The 26670-nt window shown below is 45.8% G+C and overlaps 1 protein-coding gene across 1 annotated transcript; it reads right to left on the bottom strand.

Annotated features, from left to right (window-relative positions):
* Positions 1-1796: 1796 nt before the first annotated feature.
* LOC107123273 (ficolin-2-like) lies at positions 1797-26670 on the bottom strand. Its single transcript, XM_015426496.1, has 10 exons — positions 26640-26670; positions 26170-26283; positions 23156-23209; positions 21053-21088; positions 20236-20271; positions 18820-18855; positions 18406-18533; positions 12126-12255; positions 4562-4696; positions 1797-2086 (listed from the first exon to the last, which is right to left on the bottom strand). The coding sequence occupies exons 1-10, from the start codon at positions 26668-26670 to the stop codon at positions 1797-1799; spliced, it is 990 nt and encodes a 329-aa protein (XP_015281982.1).

Genomic DNA, 26670 nt, shown 5'->3' with positions numbered 1-26670 from the left:
CATGGCTTTTACTCAGTAGACACCCACATCAGTTGCTGACCTTTAATAATGAAAGGGGGGGGGGACAGCAATCTGAAAAAAGAAATACTTCCTGCAAAATATGTCAATGTAGTTAGTAGGACGGTACCACAGCAGAGTGTTCAAAAACAGGTTCAGAAGCATTGCCTGCTGTAAGAGTGCCACGGTTTGTCACTGCTGTACAAGAATAAACACACTCACTCTTACGTCTTTTTTCTTCCCCTTTTTGAACAGGGGATATCTTTCTGAACTACCTTTCAGACTTTACAGCCCAGAGTTGGGCTTTGTGTGCATAATGACTGATGCATTAGAGCAATAACTTAGCACTGACATTCGAAAATTACTAGACAGGGACATCTCAGCCCCGTTTCTAAAGTCAAACAGGCAGAGAAGGATGCAGGAGGAGAGCAGCTGAGGTTAGCAAAGCAGTTCTGCTAGACACAATGTGAATCTGCTGCTGCCAGAAGAATTGGCTTGTTTCGGGATTCTCTCTGCCCCTCCCTTTGGCCAGGACTTTGCACCCCCCCCCCCGGAAATTGGAAAGTCTACGCCCTTGGTATGTATGAATGCAGACTTCTGCTTTCCTCTCATCTATTGCTAATGTTAAGGTTGCTACTAAATTTCACAACCCAGGCGGTTGTGTCTTCTTTAAAAAAAAAAAACCCAAAAAACAACCCTGTGCAAACTGAATACATTTATTTTCACATCATTTTCTGGGAGAGCTCTGATAGAAACTGCTCTTTTTTCAAGAACAGCTGTGCCAGAACTACGGCATGCCCAAGGTCATCCAGCAGGTACAAGTAAAGGAGTGGGGAATCAAACCTGGCTCTCCCAGATTAGAGTCCGCAAACTTAACCACTACACCAAACTGGCTCAAGGTCCAGGATCCTTCTTCAGCAGACTAAAATGGAAAACAGAACGTGAAGTTCTTAGGCAAGTCCCATTCAGCAGCCACCTTTTTAATGACACATTATACTTTAAAAGGTCCCACATATTTCCACCTCAGCTTTTTCCCAGGTTGCAAGTCCTTCAGATTTTTTGTGGACACATAGACAGAGTCCCCAGGTTGTAAGTCCCACTCTGGTGACCTGCCCTTGTCAGCCTGGGCTTTGTAATCCTCTTTCGCTTTAACCAGAGTCTTTTGAATTAAGGTCCATTGCTGAACCAAGTCAGACCACCACACTTCCAAGTCCCTGGGTCCAGTTGGTTCAGATACAATTGTAGGGGGGGGGGCTCATACCCCTGCACCACCTTAAAGGGGGGAGCCTCGGTGGAGCTATGCAGCAAGTTATTATAGCTTGATATAGCTTGATAATCCACCCATTTCCTTCTCTTCTACCTTTCCCTTCTTTTCTATCTGGCCCGCGGGCTGCTTGTTTGATATCCCTGCTCTGGAGAATCATCATATGGCTGGAGGCTTCAGTTTTGCAACTCACAGCATAGCTTACGTAGCTTTCTTAAGGTTCTACTTCAACAGTAAGACTTAAAATATTCCCGATCTGTCAAGTGTGTTACCTGAACACCAGTGCTGGCTCTCCATGTTGCTTCTGCTGCATGGACATTCAGCCCCCCCACCCCTTCGGACGCAAGCTCGTCTTGCAAATATCCCCCATTCCTTATGGTTGCGATAGATATAAAACGACACAAGACTACGAAGTTCTGGAGTGCAGACATTGCAATATGATGATTTTATTTAACTTTGTTGTGAATGCTGCCGGAATAATAAACCAAAATCCTTATATTATCGAAGAATTGTACATTTCTGCTCAGCAGGCATACTAGAGATATGTGTCTGTATGAACCAACATGTGAAGATGTTGGCTTGGTTGGAATTCCTGCATTTCCGAGCGTTTGTAGGAATAGTTGTACCCTCTGCCAGAATGCCAGTTCACACCATCAGCAAAAGAGGAGTGAGACCCAAGCCAGTACATCCCATTGAGGTTGCTGTAGTGGCAGCTGTTGTACCACCAAGCTCCTTTGTAAGTCACTGCACAATTTCGGTTGCTAGGATCCTGTTGTCTGTCTTTGGTGGAGAAAGGCATGCGGTTGTGGACAGTGAGTGAATCACCTGCAAATGACAGATTAAATTCGAGGTTAGGGTAGACTGCAGACTGGTTCACACATACATACATGTCCATTACAGGACCAGTGCAGAATCTAGGAGTTACTTGTGCATCACCTCTGGTTCAAGGCCATCCAGTGGAATTAATTCATATATTTAGATCCCAGTCATCTGGAGCTTGTTCACATGGGCTTGAACATCATCTGACTTTTCTTAATTTGATGAGGGGGTGGTAGATATCTGGACTGATTCCACACACAAAAACATAACGTCTGGAGCAATCTGAAAGTGCTGCCTGGAGGGACACAATGATCAAGGTCTTGATCAAGGCCCCTTAGGGGAGTGTAAATAGAGGCTGATTAAGTTGAGATAGAGGACGTGTTTCTTAGAATGAGAATAGTTAACAGATTTTCAAAAGTGTGACATTCTTTATGGACAGTCCATTCCTTACTACAAATTCAGTTCAGATGTCGCAAACAAATCTGGCATGTATCTTGTTAAAGATCAGGCTCATGTGCACCTTCCTTTCCCTATGCCAAGATTCAAGATGGAGGTTCAGTTAATTTCAATTAGTGGTAAAGTCCAAATACTTGGCCCATAACTGGAGGCAGAATCATACCCAAACTATTTCTACATGGTGAGGATTCTCCACATTGCTTTCATGGCCTCTTCAAATGCAGAGGAATTTATGGAGCATTCTGCGTGGGATTTTCTGCACAATTTCCCCCTGTCCAACACTTGAATGCTTTTTGAGGGTTTTTTAAAAAATCTAATTGCCATAGCATTCTATTGTTAGCATTATAGCACTAGAACAATTAGCCATTTTTTTTTCAAAAGCCGTCCAGTGGTGTGGTGTGGCACAGCAAGGAAAATGGCACCTGCAAGAGGCTGACAGCAGGAAAACGGTGCTGATTGGGGGGGCGGGGGCAGAAGGGCTGTTGAAAACGATGGCGTGATAATGCACTTGGGCCATGTTCTTTCTTAAAAGATTGAAGTAAAGCAGGTTTAGGAAACAGCATATCAAGGACAGGGAAAAACTAAAAAGAAGCCTGCTGATGCACATCATGTGGATGCCCACCCGTAAGTAGGATTTTTAACCGCTACTGAATCCTGGTTAAGAATCCCAGTTATTGTGAAGGTAAGTAAGCCTAAAATGTCCAGCCAGTCCAATGCCAAGACTACAACTCACTGGAGTTAGCTGAAAACTTTCGTCTTCAACTACCACAGTGTTCTGCATTTAGGTAGGGGAAAAAAATATATAATTATAGGATGGGGAAGACTTGTATTGGCAGAAGTACTTGCAAAAAGGATCTAGGGGTCTTAGTAGACCATACTTAGTAGAACATGAGTCAGCAGTGTGATGCAGTAGCTAAAAAGGCAAAGGTAATTTTGGGCTTTATCAACAGAAGTACAGTGTGCAGATCATGCAAAGAGATGGTATCACTTTGTTCTGCTCTGGTTAGACCTCACTTGGAATACTGTGTTAAGTTTTGGGCACCACAGTTTAAGAAGGATGTTTACACGCTGGAGCGTGTCCACAGGAGGGCAGCAAAAATGGTGAGGGCTTGGAGACCAAGTTCTATGAGGAAAGTTTGGAAGGAGTTGAGTATGTTTAGCATGGAGAGGAGACGACTGAGAGATTTCAGATATTTCAAGGGCTGCCATATACAGGATGGAGCTGAGTTGTTGTCCCAGAAGGTCAGACCAGAAGCAATGGATTGAAATTAATTCAAAAGAGTTTTTGACTAGATATTAGGATGAACTTCCTGACGGTTAGAGTGGTTCCTCAGTGGAACGGGCTTCCTTGGAAGGTGGTGGGCTCTCCTTCTTAGGACATTTTTAAGCAGAAGCTAGATGGCCATCTGACAGCAATGCTAATTCTGTGAATTTAGACACATCATGAGAGGGAGGGCAGGAAGGGATCAATCAGTGCTCGGCTCTCGTGGCCCATTCTTAAAGGCCCAAGTAATCCTGGTGGCCATTTTGGGGTCAGGAAGGAATTTTTCTCCAGGCCAGATTGGCTAGGGATCCTGGGATTGTTTGTTTTTACTTCCTCTGGGCATATGTGTGGGGGGGGAGGTAATTATGAATTTCCTGCACTGTACAAGGGGGGGAGTGGACTCAAGGACCCTTGAGGTTCCTTCCAACTCTATGTTTCTACATTTCTGTGTATGGGGGGAGGGTAGAAGGAAATATGGAACACACAAGCCTAAATTTAACCAGGTTTGTACCTGTACAGACAAACAGGGTTTTTTATGTGTGTAACATCTGAATGCACCCTATACAAAACTGTCTTTTTCCCCTTCACTTTAGCTCTTCTATGGCCATCTCCACCTTGGTTTTGAGGACAGTTTGACCTATTTAGTATAGACTGGTTGCAGTTGGGAAGGCAGCTGCAACACTCTCTTCTCCTTCTCCTTCCATGGTTATGGTTTTCTCTTCTGACCATAGAAGCCATCCAGAAGGTCCCCAGCCACATACCTGCAGTGCCCTCAAGGAAGGCTCCAAGTCCCAGCCTGTACTGATCTGCCTCCCCTGAAATGTTGAAGGATTTGTATTTGGCCACAGTGTGTCTGTTGTCAAAATCAGTGAAATCAATGCGCAGCTCATTTACTCCTATTCAAAACAGAAATAATTATGTTGCTACATTTAGAGGCTGCAATAAGAACTCCATCAATTCCACAGACAGATAAGGATATGACCCAGTCACAATCTATCAAGAACCTTTCACACAAGGTTTGCTGAAATATGTATGGGATTGCTCATAGGTGCATAATTATGCTTGTGTACTACATGCACTGTTTTTCAACAGTGCCAGTTCAAGGAAGATTTACCCATAGACTGTGCCCACAACCCTCTGAAAATAGAGGTGTCCTATAGGGAACTGCAAAAACAATCTGTCATCTTACTTACTTATATAAAATTAAATTACATAGAACATTTTAACATAATTATATTAAAATCTGATTATGTTGACCCAGGTTATTTTTCGGGATCTAAGAAATTTTGTATTAAGCAGCACTGTTTCCTGACTTCTAAAACAACAGATTCCTGTCCAAGTAGAATTTTTAAATTGAACCCCAGAAACAAAAGAAAAAATGGGTGGAATATTGTTGAACATTCCTTGGAAACTGCTGTGAAAGAAGAAAGGATTTGGGAAACATCTTAGTCTTTCTGCTGAAACGTTTCCATTGGAATGGCATCTTATGCAATGGTTATGTCTTGGGCCACTACTGAAGTGTGGTACCCCCAGGACAATCACACAGGCAGACACTGGGTCCAAGCTGCACCCCAAAACAATATTTGGACCACCCCAACTGACACATCCCCATGCTCTGGAGACTGTCCCCTGCAAGATGGCATACAGTGATGCCCGGTTCAAACACTGGTTCTGGCGCCATGACCTTTTCCAGTGCAAAGACAGCCCTCCAATCTCAAACTACTCATCACCTTCAATAATACAGCATCTAATTTAAACATGTAGACTGGTAGAGCTTGCAACACACCCTGATGACAACTTTGCTGCCGCATACACCCAGACAACACAATCACTGGACCTAACAATGTCAACTATACCATCTCAGGCTTATTCACCTGCTCATCTCCTAACAGTGTATTTGTCATCAAATGTCAACAATGCCCTTCAGTTCTCTATATAGGAGAAACAGGTCAAACCCTACACCAAAGGATAAAAGTAAAGGTAAAGGTTCCCTTGCTCGAAAGCCAGTTGAATCCGACTCTAGAGTTGCGGTGCTCATCTCCGTTTCAAAGCCGAAGAGCCAGCGCTGTCTGAAGACGTTTCCGTGGTCACATGGCCGGCATGACTAAACACCAAGGCGCACTGAACGCTGTTACCTTCCCACCGAAGTGATACCTATTTATCTACTTGCAATTTCTTGCTTTCGAACTGCTAGGTTGGCAGGAGCTGGAACGAGAGACGGGAGCTCACTCCGTCATGTGGATAAATGGACACAAATCTGACATCAAGAATCACAAAACAGAGAAACCTGTAGGAGAACGTTTCAACCTCCCAGGGCACTCCATGGGGGACCTCAAAGTAGCTGTTTCATGTCAAAGGAATTTCAGAAACAGACTGGAATGGGAGATTGCGATATTGCAAGTTATTGCAGCACTCAGGACAATGGAACTCCCAGGGTTTGACAGAGATATCGGCTGCTTATCACACCACACAAGCCAATTCACTGTGTTCTTACTTATACCCAGAAATTACAGTTTGTTGGTCTTATAGAGGCCACTGGACTCAAACTTTGTTCTCATATCTGTTGTTCATTCATAGAATAATAGAATCATGGAGTTGGAGGGGATCTCCAGCCAGGGTCATTGAGTCCAACCCCCTGCACAATGCAGGAGATTCACCAATACCCCCCCACACACCCCACTCCCAGTGACTGCTATTGCACACCCAGAAGATGACAAAAAACCTCGAAGATCTCTAGCCAAACTGGCCTGGAGGGGAAAAAAATCCGTACCCCAAAGTGGCGATCACATTTCCCTGGGTGTGTAAGAAAGGGTCTTATTATCTGTATGCCAACATGCTGCTGTTTATATGTCCTACTACATGTGTTATTCCAATCTTAGCTACATTTTTTGCTCGGTTACGTATGCTATTCAGCTCTTTCTGGCAATTAAACACCCCCCACTTGCATTTAATATTTGAGGCAATCTGTTTTAATGCCTGTAAAGAAGTGTGCACACGCTGAGTCTCTGTTCTCCCTTTTCTGTAAAGAAGTGTGCACACGCTGAGTCTCTGTTCTCCCTTTTCCCCCGGGATTGAGCCTGGTTTGTCTTTGGGTGCTGCTGGACTCTAGTCTCATTCTCACATCTCCTTGTTAATTCTTGCATTTATGTGCTAATTTGCTGCCATCCATTGGTTCTTGGCCAAATGGTCCAATTTCAACTCTGCATATACAGTTTGGTTCTTAGTGGCCTCTCCTGATGGCTGCCACCACCAATTTTTTTCCTGTAAGTAGCCCTTGAGATTTTGTTCCAATTTTTCTGAAGAACTATGCTTTGCACATGAAAGCTTATACTTGGAATAAAACTTAAAGGTGCCACTGGACTCACTTTGTTCTGCTGCTTCAGACCAACACGGCTACCCACCTGAATTGATCTCAAAGGTGCTACTGTGGAAAGGTGCTCAGTGACTGGAGACTAAGCCACATGAGACTGGTGCTTTTGGAAAGCTAGAAAGAATGGTCCTGACTTTGAGGACAACATCATAAATGCATTCTTACAACACTATACTTTGCTACAGAAAGAAAGATATTGGGAGACCAATTCTACTTGGTCAAGGAAAGCAGTTCTACAAATCAGTGATGATGTCACAGTTCAGTAAAGAGCCAACCCACATATATGAAAATGTGCATTCAGTATGCTCCTGAAATAGGTCCGAAAAAGTAATCCTACCTCAAATAGCCAATGTGGGTTATGTTAAGTAAGTTGTTTCAGGGCCAAAAGCATCCCATGGACACCTGCACCAGTTGGCATACAGATAATGAAGAAGTTAGCAACAGATGTGAGAATCAAGTTTGAGTCCAGTGGCCTCTACAAGACCCACAAATAATTTCTGGGTATAAGTAAGAACAGAATGACTTAGCATGTGTAGTGAGATAAGAAGCCAATATCTCTGTTAAGCCCTGGGGGTTCCATTGTCCTGAGTGTTGTAATAACTTGCAATTCAGCAATCTCCCCTTCCAGTCTCTTTCTGAAATTCCTTTGAAATAAAACAGCTACTTTGAGGTCCCCCACTGAGTCCCCTGGGAGTTTGAAATGTTCTCCTACAGGTTTCTCAGTTTTGTGGCTCTTGAGGTCAGATTTGTATCCATTTATCCTTTGGTGTAGGGTTTGACCTGTTTCTCCTATGTAAAGAACTGAAGGGCATTGTTGGCTCTTAATGGCATATACAAGGTTAGCAGATGAGCAGGTGAATAAGCCTGAGGTGGTGTAGTTGATGTTGCTCCAAAGTGAGGTGCTCCCAGGACAATCATACAGGCAGACAGTGGGGCCTGGCTGCATCCCAAAACAATCTTTGGACCACCCCAACTGACACATCCCCATGCTCTGTAGACTGTCCCCTGCAAGATGATATACAGTGATGTCCGGTCCAAACACTGGTTCTGATGCCACAACCTTCCATTCAGAGTTCCTCCCAGAGGCCTGTATTTCAAAGAAGATTTGAATAAGTAAATGCCCTCTGCACCCAAAATGAGATTTGGACCGCCACACTATATACACCCCCATGTTCAGTGGACTCTCCCTTTTGAGTGGACATATACTGTTTCCTGGTCCAAAGCATGGTTCTTGTGCCAGCTGTTCCAAAGTGTGGTGCCCCCCGGACAATCGCACAGGCAGACACTTGGGCCAGGCTGCACCCGAAAACAATCTTCAGACCACAGCACTCTGGAGACCGTCCCCTGCAAGAAGACATATAGCAGCACCCGGTCTAAACTCTGGTTCTGGCAGCACTTGCTTCTATTTGGGTTTCAACCAAAAGCCCTTTATTTCAAAGGTGATTGGAATAAGGAACTGGTCAGACAGCTTGCCCTCTGCACCCCAGAATAAGGTTTGGACTACCACATGTCAAGCCCAAAAGAGACAATAATATGACACCACTAATGGTCACATACAGCTCTCAACTCAAAACATCTTAATACATCATCAGCAACTTACAGCCTCTACTGGATAATGACAGTACTCTTTCAGAAGTACTGGCGGGGGGGGGGGGGGAGAGCAAACTGTTTCTAGTGCATAGGCAGCTCCCCAATCTCAAAGAACTCCCCACCCACAATAATACAGCATCTTATTTGAACATGGTACTGGTACCAGAGCTTTCAACAAAACCAGATGCTTGGTGGGATGAGGAAAATCAGTGGGATACAGTGATTCCCGGTTATATATTATATCGGAAGGATGGGGGGGGGAAGGGTTGGAGGTGGGGAGGCTCTGTGTGTCAGAGAGGGTATAAAGTCCAGAAAGATTGAGAGGCTAAGAGAATTGGATTCGCTTCTGGAAATTCTATGGGTTGAAATAGGGGGCCCAAAAGGAAACTTAACACTGGGAGTTTGTTATCGCCCACCAGATCAAAAGATAGAGGAGGATTATAAAATGATGAATGGATTAAAGATAGCAGCTAGACAAAAAAACCTGTGTCATAATAGGTGATTTTAACTACCCACACACTGATTGGGTCAATATGTGTTCTAGTCGAGAAAAAGAGATTGAGTTTCTAGACACTCTAAATGACTGTGCTATGGAGCAGATGGTCACGGAGCCTACCTGGGGAGAGGCGATCCTTGATTTGGTCCTAAGTAGGAGTGTGCCAAAAAAAAAAAAAAAAAAAATCCGGCTTGTTTCAGATTTGGCCAAATCTGGCAGAATCAATTTCCACCGGCATAAAGACTCCTACATGTCCATTTCCACAGTAGGAGCCAATTCAGGAGACTTTCGGCCAGCCGAATGTCAGTTTCAGCCCCATTATATCCTATGGGTCAATGGCGAAAACATAGGATATATTCTGGGGGCTGGAGAGGAGGGGGTTTGAGGGAGAGGCTCCAGACTCGCAGGGTAGCTGCTGGAGCCTCTCCCCAAGATACCAACCATGTTTCAAGAACATTGGACCAGGGGGTCCAATTCTACGGGCCCTCAAACAGGTTGCCCCTATCCCCTCCATTGTTCTCTATGGTGGGGGGAAAAGTTACCAGGCTTCACTGTATATCATCTTGCAGGGGATGTTTACCCATCATATGTATTAGTATTAGATAAATTTTTATGTCTGATACTTAGATAAAGACTTTTATCAGTATATGTTTTAACACGTGTACACCCTAATAAATATTTGTACTTTTATAATATACATTGTTAGCTTAGCCCTTTGGTTTGCAGTCTTATCTTGGGTTGAGTTTCCCCCCTTTCCCCCCCAGTTTTTGTGGAGCTGATCTCTGTCACCTGGAGATCAGTGGTAATCCCAGGAGAGCTCAGCCACTACCTGGAGGCTGTATCAAAACACAATCTCCACTACCTGTAGCATTGTCGACAGAAATAACAACATGTTAATGGGGCGACTGGATTTGGAAAACTGGTCTAAGGAGAATTATCTAAATTATCTTTTGATTTCACAGCTAAGAGTATCAGCTTTCTGAAGAAGCAGGAAGCGAACCACGGCATTGAAGCGAGCCATGTATAGCTGCTACTCCCTTAATGTGGAACCTTTGTTTTCCTGTGGAACTTTCACTTTTTTGAAGCATCTGCTCTCCTGAAGCATCTTATACAGAAGATTAGTGAACTTTACTTGGATTTTGTCTTTTGTATGAAGTCCTGTTGGATCCTAACCCTTTAAGAAATTATAAGAGTGTTTGCATTGGAGAAATATTTGAACTGTTAAGAATTGTTAAAATTGTCTTGGATAATATATTCTTTCTACTTCTGTTCGTAAGTTTTTCACGGAGTGTTTGTGTTTTGATACAACCCTCTCCTGTGAGCTCTCTTTTGGCTATAACTACCTGGAGGCTGGCAACCCTTAATTAGGGCCCATAAGGAACCCAGCTGTGAAATCCTGTCTACACAATGCTATAATGAGTCTTCTGAGCTCTCTGACTGGATGATCACCCAGTTATGAACTTCAGCAATTTGTCCTATAGACTAACTGTTGAGGTTTGGGCCAAGGTTTGTCATCTAGCCACAGACAAGAATGATAAAGTGCAGGAAGTGTTTACCTACCTTTCCCTATGCTATATGAGACAGCTCATGGTGTGTGTGGAGAACTTGGTTAGGGGGATGCCTGTCTCATGAAACACATCCCCCCAACCTAACTTTGGTTGCTATAAGTAATTAGGGGCTTAATCAGGCCAATTTCTCCTGTCACTGATGCTCAGCTGTGGTGAATGATGAATGCTCACCATTGTAGGCCTGTTGTGGAAATAAATACAATGAGCTCTAGAAAGAGGCTTTGGGCAGGTGCCCCAGTCTTGGGCACTCAGCATTCATTTGCTGTGGTGACCTCAGCAGGGTATAATGACACAGAGTCCATCATTTTCTCCAGGGGAGACTGATTACAGCAGTTGTGATTCTGAGTGATGTCCAGCCCCTACCTGGAGATTGGCAACAATTGTCCCCCAGGAGGAAAAGTACAGTCTTTCTCTGCAGTGGGGACCAAAGCAGATTACATCATTCTCCTCTCCCCCTTTTGATCTGCACAACAACCTGGTGAGGTAGGTTAGGTTGAAAGTCTGTGGCTGGTCTGAAATCACCCACTCAGCTTCTGCAGCAAGAACCTGCTTCTGGCAGACCCTCCTCTGAAGTGCTAACTGCTATGCCACACTGGCTGTGGTATCACCTGGTATCACAACTGAACTCTTGATAACAGATCTCTCTCCCCCCCTGGAGAAAATAACTGCTTTGGAGGGTGGACTCTATGGCATTCTGTTCCACTGAGGCCTCTCCCCTCCCCAAACTCTGGCTTCCGTAGACTCCACCACAAAATCTCCAGGAATTTTCCAACCTGGAGCTGGCAACCTTAGTCAGGGCCCCAATGAGTTCCCCACAAAGGCCAAAGTAGGCCTGGAAAGGGCCTCCCCCCACACCTTTTTACTGACATAACCAAGTTGCCTAGCAACAGCCCCTGAGGGGAAAGTGAGCCACACAGCAGAAGAGAATAGTTTGATGGCCTCTGGCCCACCGCAGTAGCCATCCATCCATGGATGAGCCAAGCAACAGTACAAGCACTTTTGTTAGGAGAGACAGCCGTTTTAGCAGTTTATTCAGTCAGGGAACAGTGGCCAGGCTGCCAGTGGGTGGGAGAGAGGAGCAGACCCAGCACCCAGCCAATGACATGCAAGGACTCTTGAGTGATGGTTGATGGGCCAATGGCTGATGGAGCACACAGCAGAGCCAGTGAGAAAGCTGGAAAGTGCCAATATGCTAGGGCTTTTATATTAATCAGATATACAGAACAACTGAGTGATGATTATAGGAAAAGTGAAAACTCCTGTCAGGATGAGGGTGAAATGGAAGGTAGCATGCATTTTACCTTGTGAGGTCAATTGGTGAATGTTGTCATTCCCCAGCCAGAATTCAGTGAGCTTGCTTCCAAATCCTCTCTTGTAAGAGTTCCAGTCCCGGTAAAAATCCACAGAGCCATCGGTCCGTCTCTGGAATACCTGCAAAGAAAAAAGAGGACTTCTCTGTTTGACCTTCTCCTAACCATGTCATATAACAGTCGGTAAGGGGGATTTTGTTAGCCCAAGCCCCCACACTTGCCACGTAAAGACAGTACCCAGGCCAGGTTAAGGCCAAAGTTGGCATAGGATAAATGTAGCCCTCTCTTTGTGCAGTGCCAACTAGCCCAGCCATGTGCTCAGGACCATCTCTCAGATATAGCCTCAAGCAGACATGTATCTGCCATTGTAAAAGACAATGGCCGAGTTCAGACTGGCAGTTCAGACTGGCATATAAACGCGTTTCAGAAATGTTCCACAACCGGATTAAATGGGCCGTTCACACAGGCACATCTGTCAGGCGTTCCCCACCCGTACTCAACCCATCTTGTAACACTTCGCTCCCGAGTTTAAAAGATACCTGGTGAAAGTGGTAGCGAACCCTGGAAAGTGCAATTATCCCGTGTCATTCCCACACCAACAAAGTGTGAACGCCAAAAGCCACATTTTTCTTATGTGCATAAGCACTCATGCACATAAGCGCATATCTCCAGATTACAAAAAAAGAAAGCTGCACCTTACAGCCGTGCCTCCAGGCCAACAGTGCGAATGCTCCCTTGTGCCTCCTCCTGGTATGCTCCTGCATCAATCACTGCAGTGTGAATGGGGAAACCTTTCTAGCTACCTTTCTGAAGAGAGGAGTCCACAGTGAAAAGAAGCAGACTGCTTGGCCTGCAAGCCCATCTGAGGAGGCCCAAAGGAAATGGGGGATTCAGCCAGTACACGTCCAAAGAGATTGAACCAAAAATAGCTGGGTTTGGAGTCCAGATATAGGAAAATTGTGCCTTCAGGGCAATAGGCCCAATGGGGAAATGGTCCGTGATGGGCCAGGATGGCCAGTAATGACTCTAGAGGGGTTTGGGACAAAAGAAGTGCATGCTTGGGGAAGGAAAACTTTTGTTATTAAAGCGTTGGACAGTTTCAGGGTCTTGGCTCCGTTAATGGCTGGGCTGTGGCCAGTGTGGTCCCCATGTTGAATTAAAAAGTCCGGAGATGCAATGCAGATACATTGGTTGAGTTCAGACAGGCAGTTTGAAGTGGGAGGGAGTTGTAGCAAAAAAGACCTGGAACAGTTTGTTCGACGGAGTTGGTCAGCTGTAAGGTCCAGGCGTGTTCCGGCAGCATTCTTTTTTCTTTCGGCATCGCTTGATGTCGTCAGCATTGTTTCAGTCGCAGCGCACCACTGCCACCGTCTGGCCGAATGGCCTATTGCAGGCTTTTCTTCGATGCTGCATAGTTCTTTCTCGGCTTTCGGATCTTACGCGCAGACCATCCGATTGGCTAACACAACCCCCACCGGGGGGGGTTAGTGTGCCCACTCTCTCTAAGGAGTGGTACCCATTTTATCTACTCGCCGAAGCTTTCAAACTGCTGGGTGGACGGCAGTTTTACAAAATGTTTCACAAAAGACATTTCCTGTCTGTCTGTGCAGCTTCGAGAGGGTTCTGACTCTGGTATAGTTGGCGTGCGATCCCTAGCTTGTGCACCTATGAAACAAATGGCCTCTTAGCTAATTTCCCCCATCATAACTTAAACAGAGACCCAGTGTTGCGGCTAACAATGTGGTATCAGAGGAGGGAATGAATTTCAACAGACGGTCCCCTTGCCACACCCACAATTGGTCTATGTCAAGCCACAGCGGCTTTTGCCACTCTCTCAAGGCTATGGAGAGAGAAGAGAAGTTTAAAGTTCCCTTTTCTGTCCAGACCACACTGACTGAGGGAACAGCACCACTGTAAAGGTTCAAAGAAGAATCACAGTACAATCCTAATTACAGTTATACCTTTCTAAACCCATTAATTTAACTGGATTTAGAAGGGCATCTCTGTGTTTAGGATTGCATTGTGTCCCCAAAGTTAAAATAAATAAATAAATCCTTGAACAATATTAGCTGTACTCTTCCACAGGTAGGAATCTTCAGATAAAAGTTACAGCTGGTCTATTGAACAATTAGATACAACTATCTTTTTGAGAGACAGGATAATTTGGAACAAGATAGGGTCAAATGTGAGAGGACTGCAATGAGATCTATTTATAAAGGTTTGGAAGAAGTATAAATAAGTGTTGATGCAGGGGGTTGTGTCAAGTTCTTCAGCAATCTATTCTAAAGATTGTTCTGTGGCAAGGATAGTAAGCAATTTTTTTCACATCAGAAAGAGCAAATCTATTTAGGTACTGTGATTTATTTGCTAGATGTTTCTCGTGCATAACATAGGCCCCGGTCACATGGGCCAGATAACGCGGGGGGGGGGAGGCGTGGCTGTTTGCCCCGGAGCAAAATAAAGTGCGGTAGCCCGATCACACGGTCCCTCTAGTCTTCGCGCTTAGGCTGTTCGCTGGTGATCACATGGTGATGCTGAAGCATGGCAAAGAAGTGGCGCGGCAAGCGTTTTGCATTTGTGCGCATGCGCAATTCTGTGGAGCAGCACTGCTTTCAGTTATGTGTTTGTATGCATGCACTTACGAAAAACATCTGGTTCATGACGGGATGTGGACGGGCGCCGGATGCCGCAGGATACTAGCGCTCCCGCGATCAGACGCCTGCCCCTGCCCTGCGTTTTCCAGATACTAGTGCACTTTCCGAGGTAGTTTTTTACTGCGCATCTTCGGTGGGTCGCTACGGGTTGGCCATGGGTGCACTATGCTTTCCAGATGTTGCAGTGTGATCGCGCCCCGAAAATCCGCCTGACATTCATGCCTTTAGCACAGCAAATCCTCCGTGTGAACGGGGCCATGATAAGGTAAACAATAAGGTGAAATAGAATCCAGAGAAGAATACTGTCAATAGATGTTTAACAGATGTTGAAAAGTAGCTGGTTAATTTGAAATCTTCCCTCTATATCTTCCCTATACAGAAATAATGGAGACATCACTGGATATTGATAAGTACAGGGGGAAACAGAAAGTGACTATCAGTATATATCAAAAATAGACTGAAACTATAAATGTAAATTAGTTGGGGAAAACTAAATCTTTGATATAGTCCTGTAAAGCTTTTTAAAATTAAGGAACAGTAAATTATGATGGTGTCAGTCAAATTAAGCTGATTTTATAAATATTCAATTGAGATGCAAGAAAGTCATTTTTGGCTCATTGGCAGAGCATCTGCTTGGTGGCAGAAGGTCCCAGGCTCAATCCCTGGCATCTCCAGTTAAAAAAATCAGGTAGGAGGTGATGTGAAAGACCCCTGCCTGAGACTCTGGAGAGCCACTGCCAGTTTGAGTAGACAATACTGATTTTGATGGACCAAGGGTCCGATTCAGTATCAGGCAGCTTCACGTGTTCATGTGTTCAAGTAATGTGATGACCAGACTTAGTTCTCTAAAATGATACTAGAAGTCGTAGAAGAAAAAAAGCCATATAATAATGATAAACACTTAATATTTATACAGCTTATTTTAAAGGATTCACATACATTATCTCAACAATCTTTCCAGCCACTATTTATGATAGACTAATAGTTTTACCATGTTGCAGATGGAGTCTGAGAAATAGGCAAGGAATGTGGCTTTCTTAAGGCAACCCAGGAAATTCATGTCAACGGGAGGTCCAAACTAGAGGCTCCTTTAGGCTACTATTTAGCAAAAAAACAAGGATCCAGGCATGGATATTCCAGTGTTTCATCCAGTTTTACTTTGAAACACAGGCTTATAACTGCAGTGGACTAGACTTCTTCCAGCCCACCTGATTTTGTTTTGGGTGTGCAACCCACTGTATTTTGCACAAATTCATTAAAAAGATGGAAATGCATGAAGAAGTCACTACACAAGCAGTGCAAAAATTTAATTCTGTTTGCATTCTTCATTCATTATTTATTTACACAAAATTGTACAGCCCACAGACTAAATCTTTTCAGGTTCATGAGGCAGCTCACAAACATACAAAGGAAATATAAATACAATAAAAAGATTAAAACTCACAGACTGAAAACCATGATAGTAAAACCCTTTATAAAAAGCCATCAGTTAAAAGTTAAAGAGCTGGGTAAAAAAGAGAGTTTTAGATTAGTGCCTAAAACTAGCAAGGCTAGGTTCCAAATAAACCTTTTACTGGAAGAGAGTTCTATAACTAGGGGCCACCACAGAGAAGGCCCAACACTCAGGCAGGCAGGGGTGGGGAGAGGCGGGGAGGAAGCAACTTACCCTCCCTCTTCTCCTGCCTCCTCCTGGCTGAATGAGGGCCGGAAGCGAGGCGGCCGAAAGCAGGGGGTGTGGCTTCGTCGTGTGCCCTGCCCCCCACACCTCACCCGGGGGAACTGCGATCCCCCCCCGAAATGACCTCTGAAAACCATTATAGTAAAACCCTTTATAAAAAGCCATTAGTTAAAAGTTAAAAAGCTGGGTAAAAAAGAGAGTTTGAGCCTGGTGCCTAAAACCAGCAAGGCTAGGTTCCAAATAAACCTTTTACTAGAAGAGAGTTCCATAATTAGGGGCCACCACAGAGAAGGCCCAACCCTCCTTACTTCCACAGGTGGAGGCACATGGGAAAGGCCTGTCCAGAAGATCTTAATTGTCAGCCAGGAATCTGTGGGAGAAGTTTGTCCTTTAAATATCCTGGCCCCAAACTGTTTAAAGGTAATGACCAGCATCTTGAATTGAATGTGGAAGCAAATAGGCTTCAGGAAGTTGTTTCACAATTGGTGTGATGTAGAGTCAGCCCCAGACAGTAATCTGGCTCCAGCATTATGTACCAATCAAAGCTCTGAAACCTCACACAGATTACAGTGCAATAATCCAGTCGTGATAGGGTTGCCAGCCTTCAAGTGGTGCTTGGAGATGACCTGGGATTACAATTGATCTCCTGGTGACAGCAATCTGTTCACCTGGAGAAAATAGCTGATTTGAATGGTAGACTCTATGGTATTATACCCCCTTGGAGTCCCTCCCCTCTCCAGATCCCACCCTCCTCAGGCTCCACCCAGGGCCGGCTCACCCGCTAGGCGAACTAGGCATTCACCTAGAGTTCCGGGCCCTGGATGGGGCAGCAGGCCCTGGATGGGGCGCTGAAGTTCACCTCCCCCCCAAAGCCCACGCGCCGCCATTCACCTCCCCTGCTCCGCCGCTGAAGCAGCCGCTTCCCCAGCCGCTTCCCCAGCCGCATCCCCAGCCAGCCATCCCCGCGTCCCCCGCCGCCATCCCCGAGCCCCACTGTCTGCTGCAGCAGCTTCCCCACAGCCAGGCAGGGGCAGGGGAGAGGCAGCCTGGCCCTTCTGGGTGACTTCTCTGTGGTGGGGCAGTTGTGGCTCCAGCGCGCCTGGCCATGGGGGAGCCGGAGGCGGCACTGCTACTGCTGCGGCGGGTCAGGGCTGCATGGAAGAGGAGGCTGCCACTGCCCAGAGCCCCCCGGTGGTGGCAGTGAAGGCAGAAAGGAGGCGAAGGCAGGCAGGCAGGAGGCAGCGGGGGGAGGGAGGAAGGGAGGGCGCGCAGGGACGGACCCCCCCCTCTCCAATCCCCCCCATTCTCCAGGCCGGCTGGTGGTGCTGCACCAACATGGCCGGAGGTGCAGAGGAGATGCGGCGTCCCCCTCGCCTCCTGCACAGTCCACCCCCCCCCCCTGTGCACACCAGGTGCTGGCATCCAAGCAGGGGGGGAGAGGGAGGCGTTACAGCGGGAGGAAGGCACGGGGGGGCTCAGCGCTGCTGCAACTCGTGCTGCTACAACTTTCAGGAAGCTTTGTTTCCCTTCCCCCCACACACACACGACTCCAGGTCCCACCGGGAGGTTGGCATCTGCGCCTCGCCTAAGGCACAGGAACACCTCGGGCCGGCCCTGGCTCTACCCCCCAAATCTCCAGGTATTTCCCAATCAAGAGCTGGCAACCATAAATCTGGGTGTGATTGGAGCATGGACAAGTGGAGCCAAATTGTGCTCGCTCAGGAAAGGCTATAGCAAAAGCTTATTAACGCGTCACAGAGGAGATCTGCACCTCCATCTGGAACTCAGGATCAAAAAGTGCTCTTGACTTTTAAACATACAAGCAAGATACCATCCAGAATAGGCCATTTGTTAACTTTTTGTAAGGTGCATGAAGCTTTTTAGCCGCTCCTAGGAAGAAAATGAGCCAGTCTGTTCTTTCCTCCCAAACGGAACTTACAATCCAGCCGCCTCCGTCCGTGTCCATGTCGCACAGCACGGTCAGTGGCACACAGTCCCGGGGGTAGATGGTGTACCAGCCGCTCAGGATCACCCCCTTGGCCAAGAGCTCTTTGCAGTTCTTTGCCCCTAGATGGAAGAGGAAAGCAATATTTGTGTATGGCAATTGTACAAGAAGTCACAGATTTTAGCTTTGTGGGACAGCCAGCTGAGAATAAAGAAATAACACTCTCTGATCTGTTATTAGCTGAATCAATATTGGGCAGGGGGGAAGCTGGGGGCAACAAAAGGTTTCTGCTGGAAGTCGACAAGGGCTGGTCAACTGAGGCAAGAGAACAAAGGTCATGGGTCAGCGCATGCACTGCTGTACCGGATGTGACTTTTGACTGTGAAGAGGTTCTGGGGAAACACTTACCCTGCCTACAGTGGAGGTCATCCAGCTCTTTTTCTCCTGTGTAAAAGGCACAGCAAGAGAAGGAAAGCAAATCAGACTAGAAATAAACAACTCCTGTTCCCTACCGTGTTTTCCATCCTGTAACTCACTCTCTGGCATTTTGTCCACAAGAGTCATAAAGGCATCCAGCATCCTTCCCATTCATTTCAATAGGGCTTGCTCAGGAGAACTCCCCAATGGACCATGCCCATTGAGTTTATTTCTCAGATGCATGATCCACTTTTTTCCCCTTTAGGCCCACTGCTCACCTACCAAATCAGCTAGCAATTGAGGGAAGTCCAATAGGACCTCTGGCTACTACACGCTTGCCTGGAAATGCCCACAGTTGCATGGGGGTGTTCAGCCCCTGCCAAGCGACAGCATATAGCTGATGGACTCAGAGGACCACATGGTGTCAGGCCTGCTTCAGCCTCTGGGAAGTTGTTATGTATTGAGCCTGAGCCAGCCCTGAAGATGAACCCTGAACTGGGTGATCTTGCTCCCCAAGAACAATAGCTGACCAGGATCCTGGAATTGACCTATAAATAAGTAGTATAATGTAAATAGCCTATAGTTGGGAGTATGTGTGTGTGTGGGGTGTGGGGTGGTGTTTGCATGCTTTATAAGCAGGGCTGGGTGTCCTTGTAGTATGCTGAAATTACTAAATAAACTAGAGCTGATCACTGCAATGCGTCCAGAACCCTGTATTTAACAGAAGTTCACACATCTGCAGCTCAAAAAATTAAAGTATGAATGGGGGCAGTGGAATTTTAGTTCTGCGTGCTCTGGGGGATTTGGAATTGTGCTTCTTAAACCGCAGATCCTGGTTCTGTATCGAAATGCTCCCCACTTTCAAAAGCAGTTTGCCTTGCAGCAATTTGTCTGTAGAAGGGTTCACATTTCAGAAACACAAATCCAAAGCCCCCACCAGAACTAATGGTCCATTTTAGAATATAAACACAACATTTTAAAATACAATACCAGCTCCCACGTGTCTCCAGGGTCTAAATTTTTGTTCAATCTGACAAAAATTACATTCTTACTACTATTTCTCCATGTTTACTAATACTCCTTTCACTGATTTTCGCCCACCTGCCTATTATATTTGACGGTTTCTTAGCTGAGTCACTCACTACACAAGTGCTCTAAACCTGAGATTGTAGTGAATACAAAAGACAGAGTTGCTTACCACATACCACATACACCGCCACCATTTATTAGAATTATGTTTGCTAGCACTTGTTTGCACAAGTTTACACAAGTTGCATGTTCTGGTTTTAACTTTATTACTGTTTTAAAGTATTTCACTGTTTTAATATATTTATACATATTCTGTAAGTCGCCCTGAGCCTGCCTGGCAGGGAGGGTGGGATACAAATTAAATAAGTAAATAAATACCGAATGTTCCTGGGGGGCCTGGCTCTCCTTTGTCCCCTGACAATGAAAGCATAAACATAATGTTACTTGCAGTCTCCACATCTCCAAACAGCTAGAAATCCCATGGGCAGCACTGCCTGGGTTGAGTTCCTTTGGAGGAGAAAGGACTAGAGTCTTATTTATTTATTTGAAACGTTTAAAACCTCAGAGTCAGGACTCCAAGGCAGCAAATAATAAAATCATTAAAACAAATTAAAAGCATAGCTATATACAAAACAATTAAAACAGACATAGACACAAAAACAGGAAGGAAGGTCAATAAGAATCAGTAAGGGAGTGCCAAACAAAACGAAACAGTCTTGTGGTGTCTTTCTTATGTTGGATTTATTTACAGCTGTTCAAGTACAGAACAGGCAGTGGCCAAGAGGAGCCTATAGAGCAGCTGATCTCTCCACTTCATCAAACAGCCGGAGCTGGAGAGGTCTGCACCACACAGCACCTCAGGTGACTCACAGAGCTGTCCATTGGCTTGTCTCTCTTTCTCCAAACTCATAACTTCCCCCCCCTTTCCCACACACCTGCCCCTACCTGCCCCTTCCCCTCAGGTGGGATGGGTTACCTCCATGGATATTGAACAAGGAAGCCAGAGGACTCTCACTGATCAGCTAGCACCCACTGGTGAAACATCGTTCAATAATTCTGAATCATCAGACTCACAAAGAAAAGGTCAGCTAGCATCCTCGCAGTTGGGTTTCCCCCAAGAGAAGTTTTAGGTCTATCCTTTCACAAAACCAGCATCATTGGAGGCATTGCCATGTGTAACCCAAGAATTCCTTACCTTTTGGGCCAGTAGGACCCACATCACCTTTCTCTCCTGGTTAAAGGGAAGGAAAAAGAGGAAGGGATTAGCAAAAGATGGGGGTCATGTGGCTGGGAAAGACCGAGATGTTAGCTGGAGGGTACCTCAGTTCTGTCCATCTGACTGCTGTAGACTCTGGGTGATTTCCCACTAGCGCTGCTCCGGGCTCACGCTTCACTTTTGCCTCGATGGTAGGTGTCAATTTCACACAAGCTGCTGCGCGGCTGCATTTTGCCTCGCAGCTTCGTGCGATTTCCCCCGCGTCTACTCAATCCTGTTTTTTGAGGATTGAGTAGACGCGGGAAAAATTGCACGAAGCTGCGAGGCAAAATGGGCCGCGCAGCAGCTTGTGTGAAATTGACACCGACCATCGAGGCAAAAGTGAAGCGTGAGCCCGGAGCAGCACTAGTGGGAAATCACCCAAAGTCAAGAGGCTCAGGATATGGTTGAATTCTGTGCCGTTACAGGATAAACAGGTGTCCATGGTAACATAGTCAGCATTTTTTCACCTACACCAGACCTACCAGCCAGCTCCTTATTTGTCTGGGTCAGGCGTTGCCACATTGATCCATGCAACAGTCACCTCCAGAATGGACTACTGCATTCACCCTACGTGGGATACCCATTAAAATACTTCAGAAACTGCAGATGGTCCAGACTGTAGCTGCCAAGTTGCTGACTGGAACATCATGGTCAGCTCATATTACTCCAATTCTGTGGCAGCTGCACTGGCTACCAATCAGTCTCTGGATCCAATTCAAGGTGTTGGTGTTAACCTTTAAAGCCCTTAATGGTCTGGGACCCTTACACCTCTGGGACCGCCTCTCCCGTTACAACCCCCTGCGATCCCTTAGGTTATTGTTTAGGGGCCTCTTGCAGGTGCCTGGCCTCAGGATGGCTGGGTTAGCCATCACCAGGAGATGGGTCTTCTTAGTTGTGGCCCCTACCCTGTGGGATGCATTCTCGGATGATACCTGTGCCCTGCCAGACTCGTTTAGTTTTTGCAGATCATGCAAAGCCGAATTGTTTATGTTTGCCTTTGGAGGGTAACCACATATTTGGCCTGTTTTAATACTGGTATGATGATAGCAACATATTTTAATAATTTAATATTTTAATGTTAATATTTTATATTTGTTATTTTTAATGTTGTAAGTAGCCATGAGACTGTTTGGGTGAGTGGCAACTAAAATATCTAATAAATACATAGATATCTCTTAGGTGACCCAGAGCCAAAAAAATTTAGTGGAGGATATATGACTGATATGGGAAATGAGCCACTGAGAGATCAGCAGAAAAGAAATGAACATCAGGGGTGTCCGTTTGAGTATATCCTGGCTGAAAATATAGCCCAAAATCACGTTTTGCGTCAGTTAGGATATATCCAAAGTGACCCAAAACATTCTGAAATTCTGGGAGTAACAGAAATTAATCTCACATTTCCCCTTTTCCAATCCAACCATGGTGGATACAAGTACCCAATTCTGGGTAGACGTATTTAAGAAGTGTGCATAAACACAGGTTAAGTCTCAGCTCTTGCTTCTACCCAGACTGAACTTTTTTGGTCTTGGAGGTGCCACTTGGCTCAAACTCAGTTCTCACATCTGTTTGTTAACTATTTTATTTGTATGCTAATTCACTGCTATTCACAGCCAATCTCAGCTATAATCGCCCAGTTACTTATGCATTTTGACTCTAACTAGCCCTTCCTGGCAACTAACCCTTCCCTCTACCTATATGTAATGGCTGAGGACATCTTGTTTCACTGACTCTGAAGAAGGGTGCTCACACACGAAAGCTTACACCTTGAATAAAACTTTATTGGTCTTGAAGGTGCCACTGGATTCAGACTTTGTTCTGCTGCTTCAGACCAACAGAGCTACCCACCTGAAGCTAGTGATGTAGTTAGGACACAATCTTTGTCTCTCCTCTTTACTATCAAGTATATTAGTTCCTGAATAAACCTTTATCTACACTTTACTCAGGTTGTGTCTCTTTGCTATGTTAATTATTCTGCCAACACCTACCTTGTTTTCTGATTACCTACTGTATATCATCAAAATTCAACAATCTGCATGTTACCTTTCATACCAGTGGGTCCCATTTTTCCTGGGATTCCTTGAAGGCCTTTCTCTCCTATGGGGAAAAAACAAAGAAGGGTAGGCAATTAAGCAACCATCTAAACCAGTTATAGTCTTTAAGGTAGAATTTAGCTGCCTTAAAATTCTGGCAGGAAAACAACTTCCCCTGGACCAAACCTGGAGGCAGACTTTGGCTGTATGAAAGCAAAGAACTGCTTTCTCCTAGGCTGGGTACTAGGGCTTGGAAAGGGAGGGGAAAGCTGGGCAAACATTTTTTAAAAGATACTCTTCAGCTGACATGCAAGAGAGAAAACTTTCGTCATTTCTATTATTCTTTTGTACTGCATGTTTGCAATATGAGGATAAAAAACTACCAATTAAAACAAGAGTTTTCAGTTAAATACATAATAGTACCTACAAAGAAAAAAGTAGAAGCCAGCTCTGACCCATCTTGACCTCCTCTTTTGTAGGGCCGATGAAGTCACAGTATCCTGGGCTCACAAAGACCAGAAAACCAGCCCTACTTGGGGATGACAGCCTCTAGATAAGGGCTTGGAGATCCCCCAGCACGACAGCTGATATCCAGACTAAATAAGTTTCCCTAAAGGCGTGTAGCAGCCCAGTCACAGAATCAGTGGGGGGGCAGCCCTACCGCAGAGGCACCCACCTGAAGCAAGGGAGCGGTGGGATGTGCCACTCCTAGGAGCCAACAGCTATTTTACTGGCGCAGGGGTGTGCGCCTGCTGGCCCCAACATCTCCACAGCAGCACTGGGCCCTTCATGTAGGCCTGGTGGGGCAAGGCCAGCCCAGCACTGCTGAGAACACCAGTTCCACAGAGGATGTGGTTGCAACAGTGCCGGTGCGTTCACCCAGGCAAGAGAAGGGAGCCTGGGAGGCTAGGGGTGCCAGCAGGCCCGTAGCCAGGATTTTTAAAGCCAGGGGGCATTTAAATTTCTTAGGGGGCACTGGCTAATCAAATTAATCCAGGGGAGAAGGCAGTGATGCACTGGGCTAAATGGGAAGTCAGGGGGCCTTGCCAGCAAGTCGGGGGGCCTAGCCCCGAGATGACCCACTGTAGCTACGGGCCTGGGTGCCAGCAACTCGGAGGAAGAAATCCCTGCCTCTTTGACAGTGACTTAATGGGATGCTATTTACCAGGTGGTATTATTTACCTCCATGCCATGGAAAGCTTCATTAAACATCTGTGAAAGGGTTGCCAGTCCCCAGGTCCCAGTGGGGTTACCCTGATTTTCAGGGCTCCAGCCAGCTGGCTGGTGGAGGAAACCCCACCCCCAAACAGCCAAGTCCCCCACGTGATGTCCCCAACACAATGACTTACACGGAAGTGATGTCATCACTTTAGGGCTGTCGCGCAGAATGCTCTGGTTTGAGGGCAAAACTCTATGATAAACTTGGCCTAAAACCATAGAGTTTTGCACTCAAACCAGAGTGTTGCCACACGATGTCGCCGACGCGATGCTGTCACTTATGGGTTATTTCATCAGGTTGGGGACATCCTAAAATGCCCCCAAAATCCCCCCACCAGCATGGCGAGGGGACCTGGCAACCCTAAAGGGGCAGGAAATTTTTCTCCAGGTAGTTGGTCACCCTACAGGAAGGGAACAGCTGGGAAACTGAGTAGGGACTGGGGATATAAAGGGCAGAGAAGGAGAAGAGGGTAACAACAGAAAAGGAACTGGAGGACACTAGGAAGAAGGAACATAAGAAAGAATGGGCGGGAGCCAAAGACCCAACTAAGTTGTCATGAAAGAACTCTGGTACCCTCTACTGGTCCCAGTGGATAAAACAATGGGCTGTATATGTATACTAGAGTCAGGTGGGTAGCTGTGTTGGTCTGTCCAGTGGCAACTTTATCTGAAGAAGTGTGCATGCACACAAAAGCTTATACCCAGAATTAAACACATATGTATTAATCATTAAAGATGTACCTATAGCTGCAACTGGCCTTGGTGTTTCTTCATGAAGGGTTTTGCGGGGGAGGGTTCACATATCATTGCCCACCAGGAGGGGGGGCAAGGAACCATAAACTCTAGGACAGGGGTGTCAAACTCGTTATGAGGGCCGGATCTGACATCAATGAGACCTTGTTGGGCCAAGCCATGTATGTCATATAATGGAATGCCAGGTAGTGGAGATATAAGCTTTATAAAGGAAGAATAAGAAGAAGAGAAGGAGATTGGATTTATACCCCGCCCTTCACTTGGAGTCTCAGAGCGGCTTACAAACTCCTTTCCCTTCCCCTCCCCACAACAGACACCCTGTGAGGTGGGTGGGGCTGAGAGAACTCTGACACACACTGCTCTTTTTCAAGGACAGCTGTGCCAGAGCTTGTGACTGCCCCAAGGTCACATCAGCAGGTGCAAGTGGAGGAGCGGGGAATCAAACCCGGTTCTCCTAGATTAGAGTCCGCACACTTAACCACTACACCAAACTGGACACAAAGAGCTTTTTGCAAGGTTGACTGGTATAAGGCAGAACATTTAAATTTATAATCTGAATGTTGGTGGGCAGAAATGCCCTCATGGGAAGGGGAGGGGTTGACTTTTGACCTCCATGGAGCATCAAAGGATATGGCAGCACATCCTTGCTGAGGTTCCTCCTCAGACTTCACCCTCCCCAGGCACTGCCTCCAGGTCTCTGAGAGATTCTCAAACCAGAGGTGACAACCCTGGCTATAATTCTGGGAGAACTCCAGGCTTCACTTCTAGGTCGGTAGTCCTAACCTGAAATGTTACATTGCTATCACAGATACATATAAAGGTTTCTGGATCAGGCTTGTTCATTGGTCACAGCAGTTGGGAGTTTCCACTGTGGCTGGTCCTTGCCAGCTGTGGCTGGATCCCTCTTAACCCCCACCTTGCCTCATCCTGGGTCGTAACGACTCCTTGCCCCGTCTTGCACACAAACTGGGTATTTTACAGCACGGCTCTTGAGCCAGTCTCAACCCCAGAAACTTGTTTTTAAACAAATCTAGCATCTATATAATGACATACCTTTTGCACCATTAGTTCCTGGGTCTCCTTTTGGCCCTGTCGCACCAGGTACGCCTGGACATCCTCGGAGGATGGCGAGCTTCTCATCACCGTTCAGGCCCACAATACTCACATCTGCAGAGAAATCATATTTACAGTGAAGAGCAACCTTCTGACATGCGGCATATCCAGCAAAGCATGAACTCCAGAAGTGTAAATCCTCATAGAAAGCAACACTCTGTGAAATTCTGTGCAGCTGAATATAACATTTGTCAGAACTTTTTAGGTATTGACGAATTATAATATTTTATTGTTCTTAATAATCAAAAAATTATTTAAAAACCATTCACATAATGTACTAATTTCATATATGTATGTATATGTATATATGTGTAGCAAAGAAGCCCAACATCAGGATGCCAAGGAAAGGGAAGTTGAGAAAGAGCCAGTGATCCTTGAGGAAGAGAACATATGGGCAATGAGCCAAATACCAAACACCAAGGCCTCAGGTGTTGATATCAT

This window comes from Gekko japonicus, unplaced genomic scaffold (assembly GCF_001447785.1).
Source record: "Gekko japonicus isolate JY-2015 unplaced genomic scaffold, Gekko_japonicus_V1.1 scaffold1195, whole genome shotgun sequence".
NCBI lineage: Eukaryota > Metazoa > Chordata > Lepidosauria > Squamata > Gekkonidae > Gekko > Gekko japonicus.
Note: the sequence above shows the minus strand (reverse complement) of the source record. Positions and strands in the feature narration are given on the sequence as shown.

Excerpts from the sequence above, each read along its gene's own strand:
- LOC107123273 (XM_015426496.1), bottom strand. The coding sequence starts at position 26,670 with ATGATATCAACACCTGAGGCCTTGGTGTTTG. Across the intron at positions 21,089-23,155 it reads GGGACCCACTGGTATGAAAG|GAGAGAAAGGTGATGTGGGT; the intron begins GTAACATGCAGA and ends CCCTTTAACCAG. Across the intron at positions 2,087-4,561 it reads CTTCCTTGAGGGCACTGCAG|GTGATTCACTCACTGTCCAC; the intron begins GTATGTGGCTGG and ends TGTCATTTGCAG.